Source organism: Serinus canaria, chromosome 7 (genome assembly GCF_022539315.1).
Source record: "Serinus canaria isolate serCan28SL12 chromosome 7, serCan2020, whole genome shotgun sequence".
Lineage (NCBI taxonomy): Eukaryota > Metazoa > Chordata > Aves > Passeriformes > Fringillidae > Serinus > Serinus canaria.
The window spans coordinates 18,772,575-18,784,816 of NC_066321.1; the positions used below are offsets into that span (position 1 = coordinate 18,772,575).

The following is a 12,242-nucleotide window of genomic DNA, read 5'->3' on the forward strand; positions in this document are numbered from 1 at the left end:
CACTTCCTTTTTACAATGTGGTACACTGAACTAAACTGCATTAGGGAAATCAGGTTAAAGAAACCCAACAAGTAAACTGCTTTCTTGGGGCTGCCAATTCTGGTTTTCTTCTTTATAGTAGTTGTTAGCTGTTCATTTCACAGCTGGAAGTGATAGCAATAATAAAACAAAATGAAATTCTGCTGTGTTTGCTACTGGCAAAGTTCCTGATTGCAGCCTCTTCTGGGTTTTGGTATTAATGAGGTACTGCAAAGAGCTCTGTATTTTCTTTCTAGTATTCCCAGAGCAAGACTGTTTGGACTAGACTTTAGTGTCTTCCTGCCAGTGGTACATTTGACAGGAAGATGTCACCCCCAGAAATACATTACAGTTGCTGTGCAGACACAGGGTTTATGAGCAGATGGTAGAACTAATCCTTACAGATCATGTAAAGTCAGGACACTTTGCCCTTAAAGAGCAGAGCACATTGATGTGACTGGCCCCAAAGTGAATGGGATTGCTCACCAGAAAATTGCTATCTATGAATGTACTGGGGAGCTCAGCCATGCCCTGGCAGAGCCCAGAATCTGCCACTCCATCTGTGAAAGACAGTGCATTCATGAGCTGTATTTTGCCTGGAAGGCACACTTTAGTCTGCTCTGCTTTTAGAAGTTATTAGCCTCAGCTGTCCTGTCTGAATTATAGCAGTGCCTTCAAAGACTGCTTCCTCCTCTCTCTTACTCTGCTTGTTTATCCTTTCCCTTGTGCTGTGCTGGAAGGCTGGGAAGTGGAACCCCTTGCACGTAAGTTCCTTTAAATTTACTATGCAAAAGATTTATTCTGACAACACTGGTGTTTGTGGCTTAGGTTCCTTTGGTTGTTTTAATTTGTGGTTTCTGTTTGGTATTTATCCATTGTTTGTATTTATATATTTAAGTAAAGACTATCTTGAAAGGCTATTTTTTACTTCTTGGCTATGCATCACCTAAAACCATTCAAACCCACTTCTGTCTGTAGTATCTGGGTGCTATTATGCTTCACCTTTTTTACATACAGAGATAGATAGATAGATAGATAGATAGATAGATAGATAGATAGATAGATAGATAGATAGATAGTGTGTGTGTGTGTATATACACATACTTACATATATATATGTATCTCAGCAGGATAAGCATCTGCTGGTGTCTCCTGCTGCGAGCACACAACACTGTTCCCTGGAGCCATGTGGTCTCCAGTGAGTTGGGAAGTAAGGGACAGGAAGTTGGGTTGAACATTTTGTATTACCAGGTCAAAGAGCAGCACTCCAAATGAAGGACAGCTGTAGTTAGCAGGAGGGCAGGGGGACTGAGCCTAGGTTGAATTTGGGAGCTTGGATTGCTGTTTACTTCGGTCTGTGCAAAACCCTTTGCCTTGAGCACTTGGCAGTGCTGCCTTCAGTGCACCAGTGCTGAGTTCTCACCCTGCCTTTGCACTATGTATGTGCAGACATTTGTGTTTGAAGTGAGTGCAGGCAGGCAAAGGCAGAGAGGTGTGCCCGAGCTGAAATTGCCTTCAAAACTCAAATTGAAAAAATGTGCGAATTCTCTGATTCCCTTGAAACAAAGAACTGAGTTGCTTCCTTACAGTCACCTACTGCCTACTTCTTTTCCACATTCTACAGGTAGCAAAGGATGCCCGGAGTGACGTTGAGTCAAGCTCAGATGAGGAAGAAACAGTACCTCGCTCAAAGGCCCCGCACAGCACGGTCACCACCAACGGCACCAGCGGTGCCAATGGGACAAACGGGTATCTTACTGGTGCCACCTCCTCAGAGGAGCATTAATCCTTCAGTCCTATCATGAGACACCGACAGAATGAACTGTTTGCTACTGGAAGTAAATTATAAGTTGTGAATGCAGTTTATTCATGTATTTCAGCATCAGAAAAAAATTAGGAGTATCAAAGCATTCTGATAGCGCACTGCCATATTTCCTGTTTGTGAATGAAGACAGCACACCATTCTGTATACGTAGGCATGCTGTATGTGTATGTAACTGACACAATGGGAGCAGTATTTTCACTTGTACTGTCTGAAATACTATTCATTTTTTATTCTTTTGGGAACTTCTGGACAAAAGGGAATATCCATTCTCAAACTTTGTGTCTTGGATTCTTGGTAACGGAGAGCATCATGCTCAGATCTCTTCTGTCCATCCCTGTTGGTTTTGCTGAATCTGCTATAAGTAATAGTTGCTTGATTTGTTACTTACAGTAAGATAGAACATAGCTTTATAGATTTTAGATCTGCTTCAGATATTTTTGCTATCTTTGTGTTTTAAAGTACTGGTTTTGAAATTGCCTATCAAATCACAGTTACTGTTCTTCCAACATAATTTGGGCGGGGGGAAAAAGTGGTAATTGTGGGATATTATTTTAGTGTAATTTAAAATTCAATTAGATGGTTAATTGCATTAGAAGTAGACTTGATTTGTTGTGCAAATACCCAAAAGCGTTGATGTCAGCACTTCTGATAAATTCATTATTACTTTTTTTTTTTTGACCTTTCAATTTTTGACCTCTACAGATTTTAGCTTTTTGCAGAGATTCCATGTAAAAAGGTGTTTCTTCAAATGCACCATTCTGAATCCAGACTTAACTCCTGAAATTGTTCTTGCACGTTCACCTGTTTGAGAGCAGGGGTGTAATGGAAAAAACAGCAGATGAAAAGTTCATTTCTTCCTCAGACTCAGCTCAGTCTAGGTATTGTTCTCAAAATTATTGCCACTTCCTTGGGAGGGTGAAGAGAGAGAAGGCAGAATGTCATACATAACTAAAATTAGTTTATTTTACATGTGTGAGAACTTGAGCAAAATTCACTTAGCATAATTCACAGCAGCCTTTGAATGCTCAGCAGTATTTCATCACCTCTACAAATAAACTTAGGGGGTATTTGTAAAATAATTTTGCATTCCTTTTTCATCCAAGATTTACAAATAATGTCCCAAAGAAAACATAATAACACCCTAAGTAAACATCTTTTTAAACATTATATACATACTTCTTCCAGTCTCTAGATCAAAGTTTGATGTAGGATGCTGAGGATCATACAGCTCTTGCAGGACACTCTTCTGTGATTTGTGACAGCAGTGCCAAAAGTAGGCAGGGTTCTTGGGTAACAGACTCTATGCAACCTACTGTTCAACAGTATTGTGTGTGCACACAGAACCAATGTGCTTGTAGACCAAAGACTTACACACACACACACACACACACACACACACACATATATAAGTTAAAAAAAATAAAGGAAGGAAAAAAACAGGAAAAAATCTCAAGCATGTCTTCTGTATACAGAGGGATTGGAGTGCTGTGTTCAGCTGGAAACCTGAGCCATGAGGCCATTTCTGATTCCTTCCACCTATGCAAATAGTAAAATATAGATGGTTTCTGATGCCATAAAACATGTTTAAAGACTATTTTATATAGACTTCATTGAAGAAAGTTGTGTTGTCACTACTTTCTTTTGAAAACTGAGATTTGTCCTATTCTACTGGTCACTCTTGGAAACTTCTAAAACTTTTATTATCCATAGAAACTCCTGTGTGTTAGGAAAAAGGAGGTGTGCTAAAAGCAAGGTTGCAATGGCTTGAATGGAAATAGTACCTCAACTTAGTAAAGAATAAAGGTAAGAAAACTCAGAAAATTGTAAATCACAAAAGATCTGTCAGTTCTATTACCCACAGAGCATCTTTTGAAAAGGCCAGATAAACTTTTAATCCAGCAGCTGCATAGCTTATATTTCCATGAGTATATCTGAGGGAGCAAGGGAGCCTTACTTTAAATCTCCTTCTCCCCAGAAAGTTTCTCTGCCTCAGATTTTTTTAATCTGTCTCCTGTGCATTTGATTTCATACAGTTTTCTGCAGGGCAGTTTGTACATGTGAAAATGCACTGATTGCAATGGAAAGTATCCTATCCATGGTGTTTGCAGCTGTGTAGTAATTACTGTAAAGATGATTCCAAGATTTTAAAATAAAACCATCCTGGCATCAATTAAATTAAGATTTCAATTTGTGAAATCTGACCTGCTAAAATGGCAGTGGAGAATATCAGATTAAACACACCTCTTTCATGGTGTTGAGTACTGCCTCTACTGAACCATTTCCCTTCTGCAAAAATGGTTACAAAAATGGCATTCTGGCAAAATATTTTGTCTCATATGAGAACAGAATGTTGCTCTGAACTGTCAACATGCACAACATAGACCACATGCTACAGTGTTGGTGATACCAGGGCATAGAGCAGTCCCCAACAACAATCCCTGTGCCAGAGGCCTTTAGTCCCTGTTGGTCCTCTTCAGCAATGCTCTGTAATGTTCATTCAGATGTAGAGACAAGGCTACAACCCTTGAGATGATTTACCATCACTACATATGCTGTTAGGGTATCACAGAATCATAGAATGGTAAGGGTTAGAGAGGGGACCTTGGAGATCATCTAGTCCCAACCCCCTGCTGTGAGCAGGGACACTTGACACGAGAGCAGGCTGCTTGACCTTATAAAACCTGGCCTTGAACAGTGCCAGGGCTGGGGCATCCTCAGCTTCCCTGGGCAAGTTCAGTATTTTATCACCCCTGAAGTAAAGAATTTCGTTCTAATAGCTAACCTAAACTTTTCTCCTTTTTGCTCCAATCCTCTTATCAACTTCATGGGCTTTCTCTGGATGTGCTCCAACAGTTCTGTGTCCTTCTTATGTTGAGGACACCAGAGCTGGCTGCAGTACTCTGGGTGGAGTCTCACAAGAGCAAAGGGACAGAATCCCCTCCCCTGCCCTGCTGCCCACACTCCTCTGGATGCAGCCCAGGATACATTTGGCTTTCTGGGCTGTGGGTGCAGACTGACGGCTCATGTTGAGTTTTTCACCAACCATCACCCCCAGGTCTCTCCACAGGGTGGTTCTCAATCACTTCTCCACACAGCCTGTAAGAGTGCCTGGGATTGCCACAGCCCAGGAGTAGGACTTTGCACTTGGCTTGCTGGAACTTCATGAGGTTTCCATCGGCCTCCCTCTCAAGCCTGCCAAGGTCCCTTGATCCCCACTGTTAAATGGTGCATCTGGGATTGAATCTCCTCCCTTGAGGTTTAAATTCAGTTGCATCTGTGGTATGGTAAAGCAGGTGTGCAGTTAGCTTGGTTCAGCTAACACCCAGTCATACTTAGCCCCTGTAATCCCGGGTTTTAGGAGTCTGTTCTTAGCAGTCTAGGATAAACTTCATACAGATATGTCTGGAAGGTAAGTGAGGTAAGAGATTCAAATGACACATTTGGGGGAATAGGGTAAGAGGAAGCCTTAAGAACTTCACCAACCTTTGCTAAACAATGACTGATCTTTCAAGCTAGAGGTTTATTATAAAAATTATGAATTCACACTTTTTTCTGTCTCTAGTGGGAAGGAGCAAGCGATTTAGTGATCAGACATGGCAGTGTGCTTTAAATCATTGTTTCAACGAATGGGTGCGAAAACATTGGCTTCATCTTCCACTCTGCAGAGAAAATGCCATGCAATTATTTCCTTTTTCATTTGAATTTGATTGCTTTTCTGATTAAGAGCTTTGCAAGGTGCATTTGGAGGTCATCGAGTATTTAGAGGTTGATTGCACATATTTTAGAAGATTGACTGAAATTATTCACATGGATCATGGTAAATGTGAGACCTTAAAAGGTTCTGTATATTCACACCTTTTGTAGAATTGTAATTTAGTAATTCTAGAAATGGGAGTTTGTACTCTAGAACCTCTCTGTCCTTGAGTTCTATGCTCCTTGTGTATAGTACAGTACATGACACAGTGGTTGAGATGTTAAAGTAGAAAAACGAGGAAATTAGAGTTTATTAGTAAATAGAAAGAATTTGTCTTCTCTCCTAGACAGCCCAGATTACAGTAAAATAAGATTCAGGTTACCCTTTGTGTGGTGTTTCCCATGTTGGCATATTTTGTATCAAAAGAAAAATACATGATGGGTTGGTGGTTTTGTTTGGTTGTTTTTCATAAAGAACAACATTGCAGAAAATGGTAAAAATACCTGATCAAACAACAAGGGTGGACATTGGAGTCTTTCGGGTCTTGATCAATGCTAAGTAGTGCTAGTTTTAAAATACCAAAGTGCCCCATGCTGTTTCCTTGTTGCCCTTTTGTAGTTTTTTCTATCTGTTATTTATTTAATGATTCCAGCAGAATTGGTACAGGTGTCTCAGCTTCATATCTCCTGCCTCAGCCTGTGACCATTCTGTGACCGTGTGATTGCCAATGCCAAATGCTTTTTCTGAGACCAAGTACATGCACTAAAGCTTTGCTTACAGTGAAGTGATTCTTGTCTTAAATCTGTATCTGATTCAGGTGAAAATCACTTCCTGGCTCTGAACAGGACATGAGGGTGAAAGCTGTGACCCTGCAGCACACGCCCCTGCTGATTACTGCTAGTTGATTGAGGCACTCCCTGTTTTGCTCCAGTGGGAAGCCTAATGCCCATTTCATTCATTTCCTCATTACCACAGCCTTCTGGATCTCAGAGAAATATGGGCTACCATTGGTTTTATACAGCTGATGCTTTGGTATTTTCTTAATCTCTTTGCTACAACTCATTTTTGTACGTCTCCTATTGTCTACTTCCTGTGACATTTGTGGGAGAGAAGTATTAAATACTTTTTACCCTTCCTGTAATGTAAGACCCTCTTAGGCCTAACTTCAGTGTTCTGCAAACTACAGTTGCCTTTAAATCATGAAGCAAAACCAGTTTGTATTACTTGTTTTGACTGGTTTTGATTTGGAACAGAGACCTACAGTAAGATAACGTTATTCTTTTTTTCCCTTTTCTTTTAAAAAGCTCTAGTAGAGGTTTGGAAAAGTGGTGTACATGTACGGCCTTCACACTGTCAAGATTTCTGATTGTAGTTGCAATGAAAACACAGTGTTTGAGTGTGTCTCTACAGACTTCTCAATATTTGAAATTGCTTTCAATTAAAAAACTGAAGGAAATACCATGAAAGGATGTTTTGGAGTCATGTCAATGATCACATGTGTCAAACAAAAGGCAAAAAATATTGTCTTAGATGACTTAAGATGGGTGCAACAAAACACATTTTCTGGCTTCTGCTGAGCTTCAGCTTTTTGCTGTTCTTGTTTACACAAGCTCTCATACCATACTGAGCATGTTGACTGCTGCAAGTCAGGGTGAGGCAGATGACACATTTTCACCTGTGTTTTCATGGCAATCCTGTGCTTGAGCAACTCTTTCAGAAATGTGGTGATGTGTAGGAACTCCACTGTTCTGGATACAGTGATGCACTAGCTAGAAGTCCTTTCATGTATAGCTATGGTGTGGAACTTTGGGAGTTATTTTGTCTTTTATTTGACTGGGTTTGGGTTTTTTTTCTAATACGGAGAATAATTATTCCTCATAAAATCTCTGGAACCAACCAGTATTGTGGGCTATTTTAATTTGGAGACAGTTTCATAATAAACATAAGTATTAGAAATGTAGATTTTGTTTTCTTATTTTTTTCTATGAGATGCAGACAATGTTTTCCTTTGTTTTAGCTCAAAGATTGTTACCCACACTGTAGACTCCAACACTCTTTGGACAGATCCAATTATGTCTTTGCTGTGTTCATCACTTCAGTACTTTATGTCATTTCTTGTATGAAACTGTAACAGGAAGTGTTGGAAAACCAAGTTCTCTCAATACAAACTAAAATATTTTCATTGCCAAAAAAAATATATTTTTCTAGAATTTAAACATCAAAATTTTGCATGGTAATAACTCCCGAATGTCCAGCTGAGCCCACTTTGGAAAAGCTGTCTTTTTTCAGTCTAGGTGAGCAGAGTTTCTTTAGAAATACACATTCAGATGTTTTCTTTTAGGAGAAACTGTCACTCAGCAAAGCACCACCTACTAGCCTCTTGTGGAAATGAGAGAAGAGAGCCACTCTTAGGAGTGGCTCTCCAAAGGAAAAGCAGCAGCTCACCAAAGTAAAGCCTACAAAACACCATTATCAGGCAGGCTCTGGGGCAGCATTAAAAGATGATGAGGAAGTATTTAGAAATGGGATGCCTAAAAAAATTCTGGTAACTTCAGCAGGAAATTTAGGCAACAGTGCTCATAACAGAAGTGTCAGTCATATAGGGATCTTCACACATCAGTTGAAGTTTTGCCACTGGAAGAGAAATAAGCCTTTTTACAAATGGGATGTGTATTGTGTTAAAGAACTGCAGATCTTTAGCAATTGTAGTTGTTAATACAGCTGTGTGATAATATATAGAGACTCTTGTGTTACATTTAATATAGCATTTCAGTTCATGTTTACTGAAGGTATTTATGAAGAGATTTACTCATGTGGAATATTGTCCAGTGGTATGTCTAATGTCTTTTGCTCCCTATGCCACATATGCTCCTCAACTATGGAACACAAGGGAGAGCCAGTGTGTGCAGAACACAGCCCAGGATAATGTGATGCAGAGCAAGACCTTTATGTTCTGGCTCTAAGTCTGTAAAGGACCCTTTGTACAGGAAACAGTGCCTCTCAGAGGACAGCAGGAGGTCTGCTGCTTCAGGAGAATTAGAAGGCAGTGACATCTAATTCCTGTAGATTTAGAAGGTGAGTGAAGGGAATCCAAATGTGTAGTGTGCCAGATGAGCAAATTTCTGCATGAGTCAGTAGCTCATCATGCTGTGATGGACAGAGGCTGGGAGCTTATGTGGAGGGAAGTTAGTCCCAGCTCTGCTAGTGTGGGTGGAGGGTTCTTGTTTCCCTGAGTTGTACTGGGGTTTTTGGTGATCCATTCTGCTGCAGCTAGTCCTGCCCCTGGACAGATTTTACACTGTCTACTCTTGTCAGTCAGTACCCTTCTTAAGTGGCTTAAGTGGGTTTCACAAAATAGGATACCAGCTTGTGTTTTATGCCCAGCTTCTCCAGCCCTGAGTCTTCCAAACCAATGATGATTCTTGTAGAGGGGTTTCTTAAATGCAGAATTGTGTGCAACACTGATATGTTCCTGAGGTTCTGGCTTTGAAAGGTAATTGTTTACATGTGACACAGAACTGTTAGCTTTTAGTCACTGGAAAGTGCAATATAAAAGTAAGTATTAGAAGTTGAGTATTGTGGGGTTTTTAAGAGCAGCATGACCTCTTTGTAATGTTACTGCTATAGTTCATTGATCAGATGAAAAGGTAATGTAGTCTTTTGAGCTGCTGGCTGGCAACATATATTTACATTCCTAAATTAATGCTCTCTCATAGACGTGTGAAAAACACCATAGTGGGTGGGGTCTTTTATACTTTTTAAACACTTCAAAGTGTTAAGGCACTCTCCCTAGAAAATACTGTGCATGTTATTTCTCAATTTTCCAGAACAACCAAGCAAAGTCCCTGTACAACTGCCATATTTCTTGCATATTTACAACAACTTTTTGCAATCTCCCCTCACAAAAAAAGTCCTGAAATCCAAAGATGAAATGTGATCCTTCCTTAATTAAACTTGCGTCAGCTTTCTCACATTAATCTAACTAGCAATTTTATGTCCTATTTCTGAGCCTATTATGAAGATAACCTCACCTTTTAATTCACAGTCATGGTAATTATAATTACTGTTGGTCTCCTAAGGTATCTTTGAAAGAGCTGCTTCCTACCAGAAGGGCTTGCTATTTCATAGTTACTTTTGTTTAATTTGGCTTAATTTAAACTAAATTCATCCAAAGACTTTAGGTATTCCTGGTTCCCAGTTTTATATGTGTTTTCTCATGGAAATATCTCCTAAGTGAGATCACTGCCCAGAACTGTTACTTTATGGGAATGTCTAATAATATTTCAGTTCCAGAAAAGGACTTGCATGTGAATAGTCTAGCTCACTTACAGGTCTAACATTTCGTCCTCCAGCAATGTTGAGGAAGTGATGACCCAAGTTGTGGCACCACCTGGACTGGGTGGATGTAAATAACAGCCAGGTCTGCTGTCCAGTCTAGAAGCAGCCTTTTCACATGATTTTTTTTAACAACTCTTCTACTTTAATACCAATTTCCTACTAACTGAATCTCATTTGTCTCTAAGGCTTTTTGTTAAGGAGCATGTGAACCATTGAGATTATGTATAGTTAAGCTGTGATGGTCTGCACTACTCTTGCAACTTGTCCAAGCATCCAACACAAATACAGCTGTTTTGCATAGAAGAACTCCTCTATAACATTTGACAGGTAACTATTATAGACTGCTAACTGTATTATCTGGAAGAAGAATGGGTTACTAACAGCAAAGGGAAACAGCAGGAGCAGTTGGGAACAGTAAACCATTTTTCTCATGTAAATTGCATTCACATCGATTGTGGATTTCATATATTGATTCAGTGGGATGTCATTAGCACAACATTTAGTAAAGGTGATCCCTAGTGTACTACAATCCCAAGCAGACTGACAGAATTGTGGACTAACCTTAGAGAAGGCCGGAGCCCAAAATGATGGATAATTGCTGCAGAGCTGCAGTTGACAGCATTGAGAATTTCATGCCAGAAGAGCATTTTCCTCTTTCCTTTAGAAACAGTTAAGATAGATAAGCAAGCCATCTGAGTTAATCAGATGGCTTGCTTATCTACCTTTGCACCAAGTGTAGGAAAATACAGGCCAGTAAGTCATGCTGATGCAATACTAAAAAAATAACCAATTTGCTGAATTGTCTTTTCATTATGAGGTTGTGTCATACATTGAGTTAAACAAGCAAAATTGTCTCATTAGCTTTGCATGGGAAGATAAGTATTAATTGTTTGCCTCTGAGGTAAGCATTTACATTAATGTATTGTGCTGTAACTTAGCTAGTTAACCACCCACGAAGTCACCTATCACTTTGACCTATTCCTCACTTAGCTGAAAGGTTAATGTATGCAGTCTTCTCTTAAAAGCCTGGATTCCTTTATGGTAATTGCAATTGTCATCAGTATGAAGTGTGGCATGCTTCTACATCAAAATAGTGATACATAGCTGGTGTCCTAACAGACCTGTTTCTCTGCCCAGCCAGTTATTCCAGCTGAAGCTGTGGTGTAGAAGATAATGGATAATGAAGAATTGAGCCCATGATCCAGCAGCTAGTGCAAGTCAGTCAAAGAGCATGTTTCTACATAGAGAGTTATCCATCAGTCACAAAACAGGTGAGTCAGTAGCAATTTGCATTGTTCAACATGCTGTGACTGAAGAGGAGGAAAATCACACTGAAGCTAATTGTATTTCAGTTAATCATTTCAGTGCATAACTACTTATATATAACTACAAAAACCTCATATGAAAAACCACCACACTAAACACTATTTTTAGCTTCTGTCAGTCTCCCCAACAACTTTTAAATGTGTTGCTCAATTAGTCCAAATTTGAAAAGATTGTGTGGCAATTATCCCTCTCCTTATAATGTACTTAAAGTCAGTAGTGAGGTACAAAGGAGAACCACAGATGAATACACTGGACAGAGTAGGCAGGGTGCAACTGGCGTCCTACAGCTTTTGCAGCAGTAAAGCAGGAGCCAAACTGGCTTAGCTCAGGAGTGGTTCTATGGCTCTGATCCTTAGACTTGAAAGAAGAGCTGAATATCACCGTGAAGAGAATGGCACTGTTCAAGGACAAACCCACAGATCTGTAGGAAATCAGGCTTCATTGCCTTTGCTTCTGCTGCAACAACTTATTTATAAGCACAAGACTCTAAAGGGTTCTCTGTGTGTAGAGGTGTTAGAGTAATTAGGGATAATATAGATAAAAAGAATGGAGTGTCACTGTCTGGCAGTCAGAGCCATTCCTCCCAACCCTTCAGGCATACAATCCTGTTTCAGCAGTAATGCCTCATATAACTGAATTGCAACTATTGCTTTCAAAAAGGTAAGACTAATACCACAATCATTTAGTATAGCTTATTCACACAGTTGAAATACATACTCTTACTGTGCCTGTGGGACTGATTTATGCATGCATATCTTTGTTATGTCAAGTTCCACAAGCCTTTTAAAAAGTTATAAATCACAAGTGAGTTCACAGCAATGTTATGGTATTACAACGACAAAACTAATTTAGACAATTTCAAGGTACTGAATAAATTCAGTTTATTGACACAGTAGAGAAGACAGTATGGCACAAGCACAGCATACTTCCATGTCTTTTTTTATTTTCACAGGTGTAGCCAATACTTGTTTGTTTGCTTTTCAAAATACACCTAACATCCAAAAGTAACCACCTCCTCTTTTTTGAATAGGTGTGCAAAAA

At 39.6% G+C, this 12,242-nt stretch overlaps 1 protein-coding gene across 2 annotated transcripts in view; it reads left to right on the forward strand.

Annotated features, from left to right (window-relative positions):
• CERS6 (ceramide synthase 6) overlaps positions 1-7,497 on the forward strand; it is a 90,022-nt gene extending 82,525 nt beyond the window's left edge. For both annotated transcript variants that reach the window (XM_030241768.2, XM_050976802.1), the window contains one exon: positions 1,643-7,497. In XM_030241768.2, coding sequence (XP_030097628.1) covers positions 1,643-1,804 — 162 coding nt within the window. In that variant the 3' untranslated portion in view covers positions 1,805-7,497. The remainder of the gene's footprint in view (positions 1-1,642) is intronic.
• Positions 7,498-12,242: the final 4,745 nt, after the last annotated feature.